General features: G+C 53.2%; 1 protein-coding gene across 1 annotated transcript in view; it reads left to right on the forward strand.

The window, feature by feature from the left end:
• Mvp (major vault protein) overlaps nucleotides 1-13,798 on the forward strand; it is an 18,413-nt gene extending 4,615 nt beyond the window's left edge. The window contains exons 4-15 of the mRNA XM_055627312.1: nucleotides 1,760-1,883; nucleotides 1,994-2,125; nucleotides 3,886-3,980; nucleotides 4,209-4,445; nucleotides 6,018-6,299; nucleotides 7,018-7,262; nucleotides 7,357-7,554; nucleotides 9,537-9,923; nucleotides 10,515-10,631; nucleotides 11,085-11,211; nucleotides 11,652-11,840; nucleotides 13,555-13,798. Coding sequence (XP_055483287.1) covers nucleotides 1,760-1,883; nucleotides 1,994-2,125; nucleotides 3,886-3,980; nucleotides 4,209-4,445; nucleotides 6,018-6,299; nucleotides 7,018-7,262; nucleotides 7,357-7,554; nucleotides 9,537-9,923; nucleotides 10,515-10,631; nucleotides 11,085-11,211; nucleotides 11,652-11,840; nucleotides 13,555-13,686 — 2,265 coding nt within the window. The 3' untranslated portion in view covers nucleotides 13,687-13,798. The remainder of the gene's footprint in view (nucleotides 1-1,759; nucleotides 1,884-1,993; nucleotides 2,126-3,885; nucleotides 3,981-4,208; nucleotides 4,446-6,017; nucleotides 6,300-7,017; nucleotides 7,263-7,356; nucleotides 7,555-9,536; nucleotides 9,924-10,514; nucleotides 10,632-11,084; nucleotides 11,212-11,651; nucleotides 11,841-13,554) is intronic.
• Nucleotides 13,799-19,045: the final 5,247 nt, after the last annotated feature.

The following is a 19,045-nucleotide window of genomic DNA, read 5'->3' on the forward strand; positions in this document are numbered from 1 at the left end:
TGTGTGTGTGTGTGTGTGTGTGTGTGTGTGTGTGTGTGTGTGTGTGTATGTGTATGTATGTATTACGTATGTGTGTGTATGTATATATGTATAGTCTGTATATATGTGTGTATATGTGTACATAGTGTCCCTTTCTCCTCTGCTCTCACACTCTGCCCCCGGGGCCTCCTGTACACCCGTGCCCATGACTACTCAGGACATCCATCCCTGGCCTCTGCTGCTGCGGTCTGACCTCTAGGGCTCCTGGCTGACAGCTGGGGGCGCTCTCCTCGAATGGCCCCATTTTAGTCTGCTGAACCCCCCTACTTCCCCACCCGTACCCCTTGGCTCTGTTCTTCCTTATTTTCAGTATTGATTAGGCCTATCACCAGGAAAACAGATGCCTAAACTAGGTACCTGTAGTGACGTGGGGGACAAACTAGGAAGAAACAGTGAGGACATCCAGTGGCCTATTGGGAAGGTGTCGCTGTCACCCTAGCAGTTTAGACAGGGAGGCAGCGTGGCTTTGTGATGCAGCAGACAGGAAGTGACGGGGAGGTGGTGAGGTAGGCTGGCGTATGTCTTGGAGAGCAGAGGCAGGAAGATGGTGATTTTGCGGCCAGCCTAGGCTAGACAGAAGCTGCTGCTGCTGGTGGGTGGCTGCCTTTCTTCAGCCCAGCGTGAGGCCAAGGGGGTAAAGTGGCTGCCCACTGTCTGCAGCCCAGACCAGTCTGTCACAGGGAACATGGGCCTTACCTGGGCTCCTGTCTTGACTCCATCCTTTAACAGCTTTGTGGCTTGACCTCCCAGCATGTCCCAACAGCTCTCTTTCCTGCCTCTTTTAGAATTTCATTTATTTGGTTGGTTGGTTGGTTTTTCAGGACAGGGTTTCTCTGTGTAGCCTTGGCTGTCCTGGACTGACTTGGTAGACCAGGCTGGCCTGGAACTCACAGCGATCTGCCTGCCTCTGCCTCCAAGGTATACGTCAGTCTTGGGAGTGCTGGGGTTAAAGGCGTGCACCACCCTTCCCGGCGAACTCCTGCCTCTCCTGCTGGCATTTCTCAGGTGCTGTGATTATAGGTGTGTGCCACGATACCCAGCTTCCTGTTTGTACTTTCAGATACTCTCTAGAGCAGTGGCCCTCAGCCTTCCCAACTCTTTAATACAGCTCCTCATGTTGTGGTGACCCCCCCAACCATAAAATTATCTCACTGCTACTTCATAACTGTAATTTTACTGCTGTTATGATCGCTACTGTTATGAATCGTAATATAAATATCTTCTATGTGGAATATTCAATATGCAACTCCCAAAGGGTTCAAGACCCACAGGCTGAGAACCCACTGCTCCAGAGCATTCCTGCAAACCAGGTCCCACACTTGTGGTTGTTCAGCTTCCTAGCTCTCTCCCCCAGACTGCCACTCCTCGCTCTGGATGCTGTGTGGCTCCGTGGTAGGGCACTTGCTCGGCATTCATATAGCTCTGATATATTTATTTATTATGTATACAGTGTTCTGTCTGCTCGCCAGAAGAGGGCACCAGATCTCATGATAGATGGTCATGAAGCACCATGTGGTTGCTGGGAATTGAACTTAAGACCTCTGGAAGAGCAGCCCAGTGCTCTGAACCTCTGGGCCATCTCTCCAGGCCAAGGCCCTGACTTGATCCACAGCAGTATGGGCCTCCCAGAGAGGGGTGCTGGGGGCTCTGGTGTGCAGAGCACCAGCTTTGAAGCCTGGGACCCCAGCATGAACTCCACATGGCCCTTCTTCCCCTGTAGGACATTACCCCGCTCCAGGTGGTTCTGCCCAACACTGCCCTGCATCTGAAGGCCTTGCTGGACTTTCAGGATAAGAATGGAGACAAGGTCATGGCGGGAGACGAGTGGCTGTTTGAGGGACCTGGTGAGTTACGTCTCCATCTCCTGGGGTTTGTCTGGGCCGGGGCTTCCTGCCTCTCTACCCTAACCCTGACGCCTTTCACTGTCAGCATTGGCTTCTTCCTCCTCTCCCAGGCACCTACATCCCCCAGAAGGAGGTGGAAGTTGTGGAGATCATTCAGGCCACAGTCATCAAGCAGAACCAGGCGCTGCGGCTGCGGGCCCGCAAGGAATGCTTTGACCGGGATGGCAAGGACAGGGTGACAGGTGGGCTCAACAAGGGTTCCTGCTGCCGGGTGGGCAGGAAGGGCCCTCCCTGCAGGGCAAGCAGAAGGGCTCAGGTGACGCCAGGGCAGGGTTCTTCGCTGGTGTGTGTGTGTGTGTGTGTGTGTGTGTGTGTGTGTTTTCACTCATGTACACATGTATGCGAGTCTGGCTGTTTGTCTGTCTTTTTTTTTTTTTTAAGATTTATTTCTTTTATGTGTACGAGCGCTCTATCTGCATGCACACCTGCATGCCAGAAGAGGGCACCGGATCACATTATAGATGGTTATGAGCCATGATGTGGTTGCCAGGCATTGAACTCAGGACCTCTGGAAGAGCAGACAGTGCTCTTAACTATTGAGCCATCTCTCCAGCCTCCGTGTCTTTTTGTTTTTTAAAATGGGCTTTGGAGACAAGGTTTCTCTGTGTGGACCAGGCTGGCCTGGAACTCAGAGATCACCTGCTTCTGCCTCAGCTGGGATTAAAGGTGTGAGCCACTCACCACTGCCCAGCCTGTATCTGTCTTTCATTGTTCTTGTTGTTATGTTTAAGAATAATATATATATATATATATATATATATATATATATATATATATATTCATCATCTTATTTTCATGTGTATGGGTGTTTCGTCTTCATGTATGTCTGTGTACCATGGAGGCCAGAAAAGGTTGTCAGATCCCCTAGAACTGGAGTTACAGACAGTTGTGAGCCACCATGTGGGTGCTGGGAATTGAACCTAGGTCCTCTGGAAGAAGAGCTGGTACACTTAACCACTGAGCAATTTCCCCAGGTCTGTTGTTTTCGAGACAGTGTCTCAAGTAGCCTTGACGAACTGGTATTCATCACGTAGTCCATGGTGACCTCAAACTCATGGCAATCCTTCTGCCTCAGCCTCCTGAGTGCTGGGAGTATAAACGCATCCCCATGTGCGGCTTCTCCTGGTATCTCTTGAGCTGTTGAGGTCTGCCTGCTGCCTCTCGAAAACCCACTTCCATGCCGGCCTTGAGCCTGAGCTCACACCATGCTAACACAGTCTTACCTTCCCCATCTTCAATGTCAGCTGTGGCCAGTGGTTCAAGATCGCCAAGTGGGATGTTCCAATACATTGACCGGATATTGGTTCAAAATGGTGGATAGCATTTTATTTAGTCCCCCGATAAGAGTGAGAGTCAGCAGTTTTCTCCATCCAAGACTGAAGCACTGGCCCAGGTGTGTGGCCAGGCAGGGAGAGACTAGGACTTGCTGCTGGGCATGCATGTTGCTCAATAAACAAAATGTCATTCCTGGGCCTAATGGAGGCCCTTCTTCTGCCCATGGCAGGAGCATGAAAAATCAGCGTTTGGTGCTTAGAGATGGCACCACAGGGGTAGTGGTAACAGTGACTTGGCATTCTAGAAGGGCCCTAGTGGGTTTTTGGGTTTTGTCTTTTGTGACAGGTCTCCCTGTGTAGCCCAGGTTAGCCCAAAACTCCCACTCCTCTCACCTCAACCTCCTCAGTGCTGGGATGGTGGGGCTGTGCCACCAGGCCCAGCCTCTAAAAGTCTGTCTGTTTGTTTGTTTGTTTGTTTGTTAATTCTTCAGGGATAGAGGTCGGTTTTCCCCTGGCCTCATTGAAAGCAGGACCTTGCCAAGCGCTCATCTCCGGGGGCAGTGGCGTTTCTTTGCCTTCAAACCCCAGATGGTCTGTTATCTGGGCTGTGGAGACGTGATGGCGGCCGCCTGGCTGTGCTTGACTCTTCCTTTCTGCTCACGCCGCAGGTGAGGAGTGGCTGGTCCGGTCCGTGGGTGCGTACCTCCCAGCTGTGTTCGAAGAGGTGCTGGATCTGGTGGACGCCGTGATCCTGACAGAAAAGGTTTGTGTTCGGTGCGGGGAGGGAAGCTGGCGTTGCTCAGAGGCAAAGGACGCTCAAGCAAAGGTCAGGCATCTTCCCGACGGTCACTAGGGAAATCCGGTCCCGTGTCCAGAGGAGGGTCCTGGGGCATCCTCCAGGGCAGGTAGGTGTTGCCAGAGCCAAGGTGCCAGCCAGCAGAGGGGAGGTGGAGGGAGGGCTCTGCAAACACCCCCATGTCTTTCCCTGCAGACAGCCCTGCACCTCCGGGCTCGGCAGAACTTCAGGGACTTTCGGGGAGCGGCCCACCGCACGGGGGAGGAATGGTTGGTGACTGTGCAGGACACAGAAGCCCACGTGCCAGATGTCTATGAGGAGGTGCTGGGAGTGGTACCCATCACCACGCTGGGGCCGCGACACTACTGCGTCATCCTTGACCCAATGGGACCGGATGGCAAGAACCAGCTGGGACAGAAGCGTGTTGTCAAGGTGAGCCGCTCCCCTCCCTGGAGCCTGTGAGCGACAGGAGGCCTTCGGATCGCTCTCCCTTCACTTCTTCCACACAGCGCAGGCGTCCTAGAAACACCTTCAGCGCTTTTGTACACTTAGCTCTATATTCCTGTCGTACCGTCCTATCCGGTTCCCCCAGGGGCCTTGGGCTCCCCCCTGAAGTTCCTGGGACTGGCTCCTCCGTGTTCTTTCATGCAGCACCAGCCAGCTTTAGCCCTTCAGGCTTCAGACCCTCGGGTGTAACATTCTGTACAAAGGAGCCACTCTCCTTCCCCATTCTCCCTGTGAAGATCATATGTAGACCAGGCTGACCTTTAACTCACAGAGATCCACCTGCCTCTGCCTCCCTGAGCGCTGGGATTACAGGCGTTCACTGCTGTGCCTGGCTGAGATGGTCTCTTAAAAAGAAAAACAAGGGAGCTGGAGAGATGGCTCAGAGGTTAAGAGCACTGTCTGCTCCTCCAAAGGTCCTGAGTTCAATTCCCAACAACCACATGGTGGCTTACAACCATCCATAACGGGATCTGGTGCCCTCTTCTGGCCTGCAGGCACACATGCAGTCAGAACACTGTGTACATAATAAATAAATAAATCTTTAAAAAAAGAAAAAGAAAAACAAGAGAAGGATGAGGGAGGTAGCGAAAGTCAAAACAATCCCTGTAGAACCCTTGCAAATCGGCTGCAACTGAAATGTCAATCATCAGAAAAGAAAAATATAGCTGTGAATTTGAATTTAGGCTACACAGCAAGACCCCTTCTGGGAGTGGGGTGTGTGAAAAAGCCAGTGAAGCGTATAGCTGTAGTCTCAGCTACTTGGGAGCTGAGACAGGAGTCCGGAAGTTCAAAGCCAGTGTGGTCCCATATCCATCATAGCTAGCAGGTCAGATTTGACTCTCAAGACCAGAGTTTGCCCATCCTGAAACTCCGTCTTTGTCAAGAAAACAAACCGTGGGAGAAATGAAAAGCATATATAATTTCTTCGTGACCATTTTGTTTTCTTTGGAGACCCTTTGTCTTGGGTTCTCACTCAGGATGACTCTCCTCCTTTAGCCTGCCAAGTGCTGAGAGTACAGACATGTACAGCCGGTTTAGGGTAATGTTCTTTCTTTCTTTTTTTTTTTTTTTCCTTTTATGGTTTTTTTGAGATAGGGTTTTTCTGTGAAGCCCTAGCAGTAGCCCCTGGCTGTCCTGGAACTCACTCTGTAGACCAGGCTGGCCTATAGAGCCTATACTAAGAGATCCGCCTGCCCCTGTCTCCCGAGTGCTGGGATCAAAGGTGTGTGCCGCCACTGCCCAGCCACACAGGGTAATTCTTAACTGTTTAGCTTGAGGTCCTAGGTCCTGATCATTTACAAATTTGACCACACACAGAGATACTGTGATTGGAGAGTCCTTTGGGCTTCTGTCTTCAACACAAGCCCGGTACAGCCTGGTGAAGGGAAGACCTGGCTCAAGGTCATGCCATCAGTGACAAACCAGAAGGCTGTGTCAGTGTGGCTGTCCTGTAGGCCTGAGTGGCGCCATGATCTAACCTCCCCTTTTCCCCACCAGGGAGAGAAGTCCTTCTTCCTCCAGCCTGGGGAGAGGCTGGAGCGAGGCATCCAGGATGTGTACGTGCTGTCAGAGCAGCAGGGGCTGCTGCTGAGGGCCCTGCAGCCCCTGGAGGAGGGGGAGGATGACGAGAAAGTCTCCCACCAGGCTGGAGACCGCTGGCTCATCCGTGGGCCCCTGGAGTATGTGCCATCTGTGAAAGTGGAGGTGGTGGAGGAGCGCCAGGCCATCCCTCTGGACCAAAATGAGGGCATCTATGTGCAGGATGTCAAGACTGGGAAGGTACCAGCTGGGAGACGGGCGGCACCAGGGGTGACTTCCTCTGGGCAAGGAGGTGATGCTAACGGGAAGAGGCAGGTGGGGAGAAGGCTCCAGCAGCATACACAGCAGCGGCCGGGCAGCCGGCTGGCAGATGTGAGGCCATTTCATACTTCATTTGCTACCTAATTTTACGTCTTAGAGACTCCAGCCGAGATAATGAGCTCTGCTTCGGGACTGGGGTTCTGCCCTACTGCAGATGTGGTCCTGTCACAAAGGTCCTATGGGAATACAGCCCACATCTCGGTAGAGTCTTGCTGCCTCACCTAAAACCTTGACCTTGGTTTTACCGAGGATTATGTTGCCAACCCTTTCCCTGAGAATCTTAACACAGAGCCCTGGGCAGGGTTAATGTATGTGAGGGGCTTCCCAGGACCAACACCTGTGCCTGTGATCTCCATCAATGCTGCCCCGGCAAGGAAACCCTAGGAAAAATAGCAAGCATCTTACTTCGCACCAAGTGCTGTTCTTTGCATTAGGCCTGTGAACCCTTCCTCATTTCCTGACCCCAGAGGGCCCATCGTACAGACCAGGAAAGGGAAGCTTAGCTCGAGAAGACACCTAGCAGGTGGCAGCCGATCTTGGGTACAGTCTTCCTGCAGAGATTGCCTTTAACCAGGACACCGTGGGCCCCCTGAGCGGGGTCGGCTCAGGCCTCCCTCTCGGAAAACACCTTTCCTAGGTGCGGGCTGTGATCGGGAGCACCTACATGCTGACTCAGGATGAAGTCCTGTGGGAAAAGGAACTGCCTCCCGGCGTGGAGGAGCTGCTGAACTTGGGGCATGACCCTCTGGCAGATAGGGGTCAGTCGGGCATAGCCAAGGCCCTTCAGCCCTCAGCTCCAAGGAACAAGACCCGGGTGGTGAGCTACCGCGTCCCACACAACGCTGCGGTGCAGGTGTATGACTATAGAGCCAAGAGAGCACGGTGAGCCGGGGTGAGCCGGGGTGAACCGGTGGAAGGCCTCTGCCGGGTCCTGAGTGACCCTCTCGGGGCGTCTGACTCCCGCCTCTTTCCACAGCGTGGTCTTCGGGCCCGAGCTAGTGTCACTGGATCCTGAGGAGCAGTTCACAGTGTTGTCCCTTTCTGCCGGCCGGCCCAAGCGTCCTCACGCCCGCCGTGCACTCTGTCTGCTTCTGGGACCGGATTTCTTCACTGACGTCATCACCATTGAAACAGCAGACCATGCTAGGCTGCAGCTGCAGCTCGCCTACAACTGGTGAGGCTGGGCTCCCAGGGGTCAGCTTTAGAGACGAGGAGGGCACATGCCTGCCAACTCAGACCGAAGGCCCACCCGAGGGAAGCTAGGAAGTAAGGGGAGGGGGCGAGACCGAGCCTTCTAGGATGAGGGCTTCAGGGGCCCCAGTACCAGGAGACTGGCTAGCCACACCTCTGGTGATTTATCATTGCAAGGTTTTTGGTTTGGTTTGGTCTTGGTGTTTTTGAAACACAGTCTCGCTGCAGCTCTGGCTGTCCTGGAACTCAGGATGTAGACTGGGTGACCAGGCTGCTTCAGACTCATAGACTCACTCTATATAGTCTCTATATATAGTCTGTATTCGCACATACCAGAAGACAAAATCAGATCCCATTACAGGTGGTTGTAAGCCACCATGTGGTTGCTGGAAATTGAACTCAGGACCTCTAGAAGAGCAGTCAGTGCTTGTAACCTTTCGGTTTTTTTCCAGACAGGGCTTCTCCATGTAGCCCTGGCTGTCCTGGACTTACTTTGTAGACCAGCCACAGAGACCCGCCTGCTTCTGCCTCCCCAAGTGCTGGGGTCACAGGCGTACGCCACCACACCCTGGCTGCCTGTAGGTTTTTTGTCGTCGTTGTTGCTGTTTTTCTGAAAAGAAAAACATGATTTTAAATATCTCCATTTCTTATCTATGCATAAGTGTCAGAGTTCTCAGTCAGACTTGAAAACTCTTTTGAACAAGTCCTTGACGATCTCCTCATCTTCTTGGTGACCGTGATATCCCTTTGATCAAAACCGGGGTCAGAGGGGCATACAAAAAGAACACCTTCCTGCAAGGTTTTTGAAAAGGACGGTTTTTCACAACCAGTGAGCATGAACACAAGGCAGAGCACCTGCCCCAGAATGCCCGGCTGGGTCCTGTCCATGCTGTGCTGTTTGCTGTCTGGGCTCAGACAGGGAATGTTGTGTTTTCCTCCTTTTCCCTAGCTGGAGAAAGAAGGTAATGGGGTGTGATCAAAATGCATTATATATGTCTATGAAATTGTGAAATAGTAAATTAAAAAAAAAAAAACTATTTTTCATAAGAGCTAGCAAAGGGCCACGACAGCTCAGTGGTTAAAGGTGCTTGCTGCACAGAACCTGGCACCCTGTGTTCCATCCCCAGAGCCCACAGCAAGGTGGACTGAGATAAGTGATTCCACAGAGTTACCCTCTGACCTCCACAGGAGGGCCATGGCAATGCCCCTCTATGCTGTGCTCACAAACACACACAGTAAGATTTTTATTTTAAATGAATGGCTAGAAGCCAGGTGGTGGCAGTGATACTCACCTTTAATCCTAGCACTAGGGAGGCAGAGGCAGGCAGGCCTGTGAGTTCAAGGCCAGCCTGGTCTACAGAGAGAGTTCCGGAACAGCCAGAGCTACACAGAGAAACCCTGTTTCGGGGGGGGGGGGGGGCACATGGCTGTAATCCTGTTCTCCGGAGGAAGACATAGGAGGATCAGGTGTTCAAGGCCAGTGGCAGCTGAAAGAGCTCAAAGCCAGCCTGTGTCTCCTGTGTGAGGCCCTGTCTCAAAGAGTCATGTGGAGGACTGTTCAGCAGACTCTGAGCACGGTTCCTGGCCCTCACCTTGTGGTGGAGAAGAGCTAGCTAGCACTGTGACCAGGGTAGACAGGGTGATAGCCCAGTGACAGTTAAGCACACAGGCCTAGGGCCAGCCATCTTGCCTGGATTCCGAGTTTTGACTTGCCACATATGGTGACCTTGGACTTAAGACCCAAAACCCTCTATTTCCTCTTCTGTAAAATGGGAGAATATGAATCTCCACCCTAAGGACTCTGGGAGGATTTAATGGGAACCTAGGTGCTTGCTGGGCACAAGTTAACATCTCCATTGTAGGATCTGCCGTTCAGGCCCAGAGGAGGGCTCTGAAATCCTGCTCAGGAAGGGTATTACTTCCTGTGAGAAATAGCTTCCCCACTCTGGGCCTCTTTGTCCACAGGCACTTTGAGCTGAAGAACCGAAATGACCCCGAAGAGACGGCCAAGCTTTTCTCCGTGCCTGACTTCGTGGGTGACGCCTGCAAGGCCATTGCGTCCCAAGTCCGGGGGGCCGTAGCCTCTGTCACCTTTGATGACTTCCATAAGAACTCGGCTCGTATTATCCGCACGGCTGTTTTCGGCTTCGAGATGCCCGAAGACGCAGATCCCGATGGCACGCTCCTGCCCAGGGCACGAGACCGGGCGATCTTTCCCCAAAACGGGCTGGTGGTCAGCAGTGTGGATGTACAATCAGTGGAGCCTGTGGACCAGAGGACCCGGGACGCCCTGCAGCGCAGTGTCCAGCTAGCTATTGAGATCACCACCAACTCCCAGGAGGCAGCAGCCAAGTGAGTGGGCCGGGGGCAGCATTAAGGTGCCAGGACCTTAATGACGTGGCATCCATCAGTGGTCTGCCTGCTGCCATGTGCTTCCACAAGGGTCTATGCTCTGCCCAGCATGACTGTTAGAATGGCAAGCAGGAGGGCCTCCCTGCTCCTAAGGCTTCCCATCCTTTCCAGGGCCTTCCAGGCTCCCCAGGAGAGTCTGGCCTCCCTGGCCCCTACTTTCAGCTTGGTCCCACCTTGGACCTTTGCAACTTCTTCGCCCACTGTACTCTCTCAGCCTCAAGGTCACCTCCTTGGAGAGCCCTTTCCTTTCTCTTGCAACTGTTGGAATGCCCTCTTTCCCTGCTCACCCACTTGCTCCCAGGTACTCCTCAGTGTCCAAAAGCACCCTAGCTTATTTTCTCCCCATGGGAGAGTGCTTCCAGCGACAGCAGAGACACCAAACCTAGAGCCACATCATGGCTGCCTGCAGCTTGCTCACTGTTCTGGGTCCAGGCGCATGCTGAGCGCGTGGGGATGGGGACAGGCTCAGTCTCTACTCCAGGTGCTGCTTTCTCCCACACCTGCATCTCACCTGGCCCTGCTTTTACCCAGGCATGAGGCTCAGAGACTAGAGCAGGAAGCCCGTGGCCGGCTTGAGAGGCAGAAGATCTTGGATCAGTCAGAAGCTGAAAAAGCCCGGAAGGAACTTTTGGAGCTTGAGGCCATGAGGTGGGTCAAGAAATGGAGGTGGAAAGACTGGCCAGTCTTGGGGGGGAAGGGGGAGGGTCTTGCAGCTGCTGGCTCAGGTAGGGGTGGGGGTGAGAGGCAAGCAGGGCCTGCTTTGAGGGAGGCCAGAATCAGGGAGCCAGAAGGGCTAGGAGGTGGCTTAGTGGCAGAGCACTTGCCTAGCATGCACAAGGCCCTGGCCTCCATCCCATTATTGGGGGAAAGTGAACACGGGTGGCCCAGCAAGATTACAGTGGGTGAAGGCGCTGGCTGCCAAGCCTGATGCCCGAGTTCCCTGGGCCCCACATGGTGGAAGCAGAGAACCGATTCTCACAGGTTGTCTTCTGACATGCTTGTGCCATGGTGTCGTGTCTCCTGTCCCCCTCCCCCCATCTTCAAGCCCCTGGGCGGGTGGGCTTCTCTTCTGGGCCTTCCCCAACTCTGTTTCCCCTGCAGCATGGCTGTGGAGAGCACCGGGAATGCCAAGGCGGAGGCTGAGTCCCGCGCAGAGGCAGCGAGGATCGAGGGAGAGGGCTCCGTGCTGCAGGCCAAGCTAAAGGCACAGGCATTAGCCATTGAGACGGTAGGTTGAGGGGCTGCTGCTGGAAGAGCGGGGCCTGGAAGAGGCCTGCTCACTAAAGGCACTGAAACCACACGGGGCGGCACCGGAGTGGCCTGAGAGCACTGCCCAAACTCCCCGTGGTCTGCAATGCCCTGCAGCAATGCTCTTAGTATAGTCCCCGAAGACAGGGATCATTAAGGCCATTCCACCACTGAGCGCTTTGTTGTGTCTTTTGCATCTGTGACCCCATTTCATGGGAGGTATGTGTCACCTCCGTTTTATGCCAAGGCTTGAATCAGGGGACCCCCTTCTCAAGAGTCACTAGCTAAACAGTGGAATGGCTAGGATTTGCACCCGAGGTTCCCTTCTGCCTCAGTTCCCTCAGGGTTGCTGGCCTGGGTGACTTGCTGGACAGTTCCTGGGCCATGTGACCTAAGGCCAGCCTCATCTTCCCCTTCCAGGAGGCTGAGCTGGAGCGAGTGAAGAAAGTAAGAGAGCTGGAACTGCTCTATGCCAAGGCCCAGCTGGAGCTGGAGGTGAGCAAAGCCCAGCAGCTTGCCGACGTGGAGGCAAAGAAGTTCAAGGAGATGACAGAGGCTCTGGGGCCTGGCACCATCAGGGACCTGGCTGTGGCTGGGCCTGAGATGCAGGTGAGAACAGAAAAATGCAGGAGCAGGGTGGGTGTTTAGGAGGCAACCATGCTTGGGGAGACGTTGGAGGATGGAAAGGGCTGAGAGCGACCGGTCCCCGTGCCCTGGAGCACCAGACACCGCCCTAGACCCTGCTAGGGGCACAGTGACAGACGAGTGCCTCAGAGAAAGCCCAGAAAGGCGATGGGATGAAGGTGACGGAGGCACTTCAGAAACCACTTGGTTGGGCACCCCCTCAATCCCTGCTCTATCTGTGTCTCTGCACATCTTGTAGGCGGGGTAAATTTTGAGGGGAAGTTTTGTGGGTGGGTTGGTGTTTCCTGCCCTTTACTAGAAGACTAATCTAGTTAGAGGGTGCCCTCTTCAGTCTCTGTGGCCTCTGCTACTAGAAATCTGGCCTTGAGTGGCCCTCAGATCCTCCCAGGAGCCTACCCTGACTTAGGTCTCCAGCTTGTCACAGAGATGTCCCCATCCTCAGTTTCACCTTTCTGTCCTCTTGGCTCTCCCCTCCCCCCCACCCCCAGGTCTGATCTCCACCCTCTTAACTCTCTGCACCCCCTCTCCCATCCAACCAAAGACCCACCCCATTGGAGGGTGCCAGCCCCTGACACTATGAACAATATTCTGCTAAGCTTGCAGACAGGAGCCTGTCAGAGTTGTCCTCTGAGAGGCTTTATGTCCCGTCCCGCGGGACTTAGTTATTCGTGGGGGTGAAGGGGGTCAATCCTGAAAAAGATGGGGGAGAGAGAGAAAGGACACAAGCAGACGGTTGCTGGTCAAGTGTCCCCTTTATTGAACTTTGGTGTTTCTTTTAAAACGTGGTTTTGGCAGGGCGGGGGAGAGGGGCGAGAAAGGGAAGTAGTAGTGGAAAAATACCAAGACCCTTGGTGGGAAGTTCCCAAGGCTAAGAAGGTGGGTTAAAGAGTTACAAGGCCTGAAGATAACATCGGTGGTCACATCGGTGGTCACGGATGTGTCCCAAAGCAAACAGTTTTGGAAACAATGGGTTGTAAGAAGCTATGGCCTGCTGGCGCCCGGTGCTTATCTGGCAGGTCAGGCCCTTAGGAAGGGTCCCAGGGCTTTGTTCCCAACAGCTTTACCCAGCAGCCCCTCAAAACAGACGATGAGACTCAGAGCCAAACACTGGTCGACACATAGGGAGTCTTAGGGAATAGTGGGAGGAAAGAGAAAAGGACCCAGAAGTGACAGGAGCTCCACAAGAAGACCAACTAACAAAAGAGCCAAATAACCAGGGCCCAGAGGGGCTTGCTGAGACTGAAGCATCAACCAAGGACCATGCAGGAACTGGACCGAGGCCCCTACAAAGATGTAGCAGATGGGCAGCTTAGGCTTCAAGTGGGTCCTCCAGTAAGGACTCACTTGGCAGCTTTTAGTTCACTTCCCCCTGGTGGGACCGCCTTGACAGGCCACAGGGGAAGAGGACAGGTTCAGTCCGGAAGCAATTGGATGAGCTGGGGTGGATGGGAAAGGGAGCTCCCTTTTTCTGAGGAAAAGGGGAAGGGGAGGGCGGGGCTGGGAGGAGAGGAGGGAAGGGGCTACAGGGATATAAAGTGAATAAAATAAATAAATGAAAAACCACACAAACACAAAAACCGCTTGGTTTAGCAGGGCTGCTCTGAAGGTCAGCACCCTGGAGAGGCAGCTGTGATAAGTGGCCAGTCTTCTTGCCTGACTTTATCCTCCTACCTTGCAGGTGAAGCTTCTTCAGTCCCTGGGCCTGAAATCCACTCTCATCACAGATGGCTCTTCTCCCATCAACCTCTTCAACACAGCCTTCGGGCTGCTGGGACTGGGGCCTGATGGTCAGCCACCTGTACAAAAGTGATCATCACGGCAGCTCAGGAAGGCCTGCTTTCCCAGGCTCTCTGAGGCAGCCATGCCTTAGGTCAACACGGACTGTGCTGACAGCGGGTACAATAAAATGACAACTCTAGGCATTCAAGCTGTTTTTCTCTTTCCTGTAGGCCAGGTGGCGGAAACAGGGAGAAAACTAACCTGAAGCCACAGTGATAAGCATGAAACCGTGGCCTTTCAAGCCTGTGGTCCTTCAGTCGGCAGCTTTTAGACTTGGTGGGAGGGTTCACATCTGGGACCCCTCCGCACTTGCCACAGCTCCCAGCTGGCTTTTCCAGGAATCCTGGCCACCTAGTTGAGGAGCCAGCCTCAGGCTGCAGAGCCCACTCGCTCAGCCTGCCGTTGCAGCCTACCTACCATTTGGCACCACCTGCCGGCCTCACCGGCAGCCTGCAGTACCAGCAGGTGTGGCAGGCCTGCACGAGGCACCCGTGTACTTGTTCCCTACTGAAAAAGGCCAGGTGGAGCTTTAGGCCTGGCCCATCGCCACCGTGGAAGTAAAATGATCCTGAGGCGGAGAGAAAAAATTGGCCCGGTCCCGTGTGTCTGTGAAGGTGACGGACTTAGCTTCTCCGATGGCCTTCCTTTTGTGAAATGGGCCCATGGATCCCAGCTAAGCAAGGCTGGTGATAAGTTTTTGTTCCTCTTTCTTCACTAGAGCCTCATCTCTCTTCTGAAGTGCATGTGTGTGCTCAGTGCTGCTGCAAAAGCCTGGATTTGAGGCCAGGGCTCTGCCTGGATTAACTCACAGCACTCATTAACTCAGCCTGGCTTGCTGTGTGAGCCCCTACCTCTACCCCGACCTTCCGGAGTTCCTCAAGAGAACTGATTCATTTAAAGCCCAGCTGGTACCTGCTGCCTATGACCAAGGGCCTCTGAGGATAAGAAAGACTGTATAGATGGTGGCTGTTTCTTCAGGTCTCAGCTATGGGTTCCCATGGCTGTCCTTTGACTGCTCTTTGATTGTCAAGAACCACAGCACCCTGGAAAACTTCATTTGCTCACTGCCAACCTTGGATCCTGGGCTCTGTCCCTACAATTCAACCAGAACCTGACTCAACTCCCCTATCTTCCTAAGCCTTGTGATGCTAGGTGGGAAAAGTGCTCCCCTCCCCCACCGTCCTGTGTTAGGCATAGAACCCAGGACCCTGCAAATGCCCCATCACTGAATCATATCCCTGGCATTTAGTTTTTGTTTTTTTGCCTCTTTTCCCTTCCTCCATCTTGCTCCCTCCTCCCCCCTCCCTCCCCTCCTTTGAGACAGGGTCTGACCATGAACTCAGTCTCCTTGCCTCACTACTGTTAGAATCACTGGCATGTGACACCTGTTGTCCGCCTGCTCCCTCCTCCCCTCTGTAACCCCAAACCAACTGCTGTTCCTGGAGAAGACCCCGGCATGTGGCCAGTCTCATTTTAGACTCCAGCCACAATCTCCAGGGAGCCCTGCTTCCCCTGACTAGCCCTCCCTTCAGAACAACTATTCATACTCTTCTTCTCACCCTCCTCCTCCCCTGCCCACTTTTTCTCACCTCTTTGAAAAAAAAATAGAAGCAAATTGGGCAGGAAGGCTTTCTGCTTCCCGAAGCAGATACCACAAAAGCAGCTGAACCCTGTGTGCTCAGCACTGTGCCCACCAAGGGCCCTGATCCTGCTCGTCTTGTGAGAGCTGACTCCTGAGCTCTCCTACCTCTGCAACAACTAACCTCTTCCTCTTTTGGGCCCCAGTTACTAGTCTATGAATTCCTTCAACTCTATGGCACATAAAACAAACAGGTGCTGGGGGGTGATGGTGCACACCTTTAATCCCAGCATTTGGCAGGCAGAGGCATCTTTGTGAATTCGAGGCCAGCCTGGCCTACAGAGTGAGTTCTAGGAAAGCCAGAGCTACAGAGAAACCCCATCTCAGAAAAAAACAAAACAAAATCATTCCTTGTTAGGAGCATATGGATCTGGGTTTGGATTCAGAGCACCCACATAAAGGACAGCTGTTAAAGGGATGGAGAGATGGCTCGGTGGCTAAGAGCATGGACTCCTCTTCTGAGAGTGACCCAGGATCAATTCCCAGCACCCACATGGTAGCTTACAACCGTCTGTAATTTCAGATCTGGCACCTTCACACAATCATACATGCAGGCAAAATACCAATACAAAAAAAAAAAAAAAACAAAAACAAAAAACTATGGCTGTGCTTTAAGACTAACTCCCACACTGCAAAGGGTGGAGACAGGATTGCTGGGGCTTGCTGGCCAGCTGGCCTATCCATAGAACTGCAGGCTGTAGACTCACTGAGACCTTCTCAGGGGACTAGGTGGAAAGTAATAGGGCAGGACGCCAAACCTTCCTCTGGCCTAAGTGCCCGAGTCTTCCTGCCTTTTCCTCTGCTCTCGTTTCTTCCCGGCAGATTCCCCAGTGCTCCAGGCTCTCGGCTCCCATTCCCCACACCTCATTGCTTTTCAGGCTGCTGTAGTAGTCAGTCTCCAGTTCTTCCTTTAGAGGCATCACAGTGATCTATTCAGTTCCGTCACACTGGGCTCCCTTGACCACAGTCTAGCTTTCTTTCTGCCTCACCATTGGCCGGTGCTGTCTTTTCTACACAACCCTCAAGGCAAGTCCCTCCCCTATGCCCCCAAATCTTTTCTCCTACCTACATTCCCAGTTGGCACCACTGGCTTCAGAATCCACTTCCCCAGCCTTACTGTCACCCCTGACCTCTGGGTTCACTTCTACTTGACCTCATGTCTCCGCATGGATGCATAGTGCCCGTCACATTGCTCGTGTGATCTGGTCTAGACAATGAAATGGTGGGGACAGAACACCATCACTATACCCTTTTCTCTTTTCCACATAAGACCAGTAATATCCCACGTACATGCTATTCCATCGGCCTGCATCCTAGATGGAAAACGGCATCAAGGTAAACCATGGGAAACCACCCAGACGAGGGCTGGAAGGAAAAGTGTACGCCAGCTGAAAGGCTGGGCGGGGCTGCTAGCCTGGCCTGACTACTCTTTGTACTCCGTAGGGCTCACAGCCCCAGGCAGAAGAGAAATCACTCTAAACTGTACGCAATGGAGAGGCCCAGGAAGACACCTCACTGAAAATGCAGCAAGGGTCCCTGCTCACACAGGAAGCAAATCCCAGTCAGTTAGTAAATTTACCCATAAACTGCCCAGAAGAGAGAGGAGATGTGGCCACTGCTGAATTTCAACACAAGCCATTCTCTCTAGAACAGACGACTTACCTGTGGCTAGACACCAGAAAGATAACAGGTTTAAGGAGCCTTTTGTTAGAAAAAACTCGGGGTGGTGGTGAGGGGGGCAGTCTCACTATACCATACAGACTGGCCTCCTGAACTCAGCAATCCACCTGCCTCAGCTTCCTGAGTGTTGGGCTTACAGGCATGCCCCAGCAGTCTTGGAAACGTCCTACACTGCATCTTGGAATTTCTTACAGCAGCACTAGGGAGGCAGACCTTTAGATCAAGGATAATGACTCCAGGACCAAATTCCTGACTTCCCTACTGCCCACCTCCAGACCAAAGGCCTCTGGATCCTAAGCTGTAGGTACAGACCATGTGACCTACAGGTTCCTCCAGAGTCCAGTCCAACCACTGAACGGGAGTCCAAAGGTCCCACGCTGACTTGGGACTCAAGGGACACAGAGGGCCTTCTATGCACATGACTTTCATGCAGCCCCAGCCAGCTTTAGCCCTTCAGGCTTCAGACCCTCAGGTGCAACATTCTGTACAAAGGAGCCACTCTCCTTCCCCATTCTCTCTGTGAAGATCATAGGTAGCTGGACTCTGTATATAGCGAGGCTGCTGGTGTCATCTTGAATGGTTACAGCCAGGGGCCTAGAGTCAGTCGGGGCTGTCAGGGCAAGGGGAGCAGAAGACTCCTCTGTTTGAATACTCAGAAGATCCATTTGGTGGGAGTGATGGCTACGTCAGGAAAGTGCTTAGGACCACCTCGCCCAACCTCCAACTGCCACTGGGGCAGGCCTGGCAGCTTTGTGTGAGTCAGCACCTTCCTCAAGCACCAACATCTCAGCCCTTCCATGTCTCTCCTGCCCATGCCAGAGAGGCGAGAAGAGTCAGCAGTAGCGTCATTTGGCCATGGCAAGATCTGGTTACATCAGGAGCAGAGGGTACCCCAAGTTTTAGAAGCCTGCTCACATGAAACAACAAAGAGGGCAGACTTTGGAACCGAACTGGCTTTCTCTCATCCTTCCGCCCCCCAGGATGAGCACATCAACAGACAGCCATCTCACACACAGAGGAGCTTGGCTGAAAGATGAGATCACAGAAGGCAACAGTACTTCGAAGTGGTAGCCCATATACACGGTAAATTTTAACACAGGGCAATAAAAAGGTCTAATGTCCTCCTGAACTCCTGAGGCTGCCCAGCTGGCTGCTGGTGCCTCAGTCACCAGCTCCCCTATACCCCAGCACTCAGTGTTCCAGACACACGGATGGAGATCTGTTTCGATCTCTCTTAATTGCCTGGGCACTCTCTGGACCCCTGCCTCTGTGGGCTGCTCTGCCAAGAGCAGTAACTGCCTGTCACCAGTTACCCACTTAAAATATCAACGCCCATCCTACTGGGTGGAATGTCACTCACCGAGATTTCAAGACCCGAGGCAGGAAGGTTGGAGGCTGGCCTGGGCTACACAGTGAGATACTGTCTCTAAAGAACCCAAAATTGTACCGGAATGTCAGCGTTCCCAAACACAAGCTCTTATGAGGACGGGCCAAGTAATGTCTGCCAACAACCCAACATGGGGTCTAACACTGCAGCCCACTACGCTTACCAAAACCAAAGAGCGCTGCCTCCTGCTTGTAATCCTAGCACATGGGAGGCGGAGGCCGAGAGATCAGGAGTTCAGTCATCCTCAGCTTCTTAAGGAAGCTGAGACCAGCCTAGGCTCCATGAAACCCAGTCTCAAAGTGCCAAAGCAAAGCTGGTACCAGGTAGCAGCATGCACCCACAGTCCCAGTGACTTGGGAGACTGAGGCGGAAGGCTCATTTGAGCCTAGGAATCTTGACAAAGCCAAATATAGCTTTGTCAAAATTATATAGTACACTGTCTCAAAGAACGACACACCCAGTACTCAGGAGGCAGAGCAAAAAACATTAGGAACTCAAGGCCTGTGTAGGCTATGAGACCATATTTAAAAAAAAAAAAAAAATCGAAAGCCTTGGGGCTGGAGAGATGGCTCAGTTGGCTCTTAGCACTAGCTGAAGCCAGGTATGGTGGTGCACACCTTTAACCCAGCACTCAGGAGGCAGAGGCAGAGGCAGAGGCAGAGGCAGAGGCAGAGGCAGAGGCAG

This window comes from Psammomys obesus, unplaced genomic scaffold (assembly GCF_907164565.1).
Source record: "Psammomys obesus unplaced genomic scaffold, mPsaObe1.curated_primary_1811, whole genome shotgun sequence".
Lineage (NCBI taxonomy): Eukaryota > Metazoa > Chordata > Mammalia > Rodentia > Muridae > Psammomys > Psammomys obesus.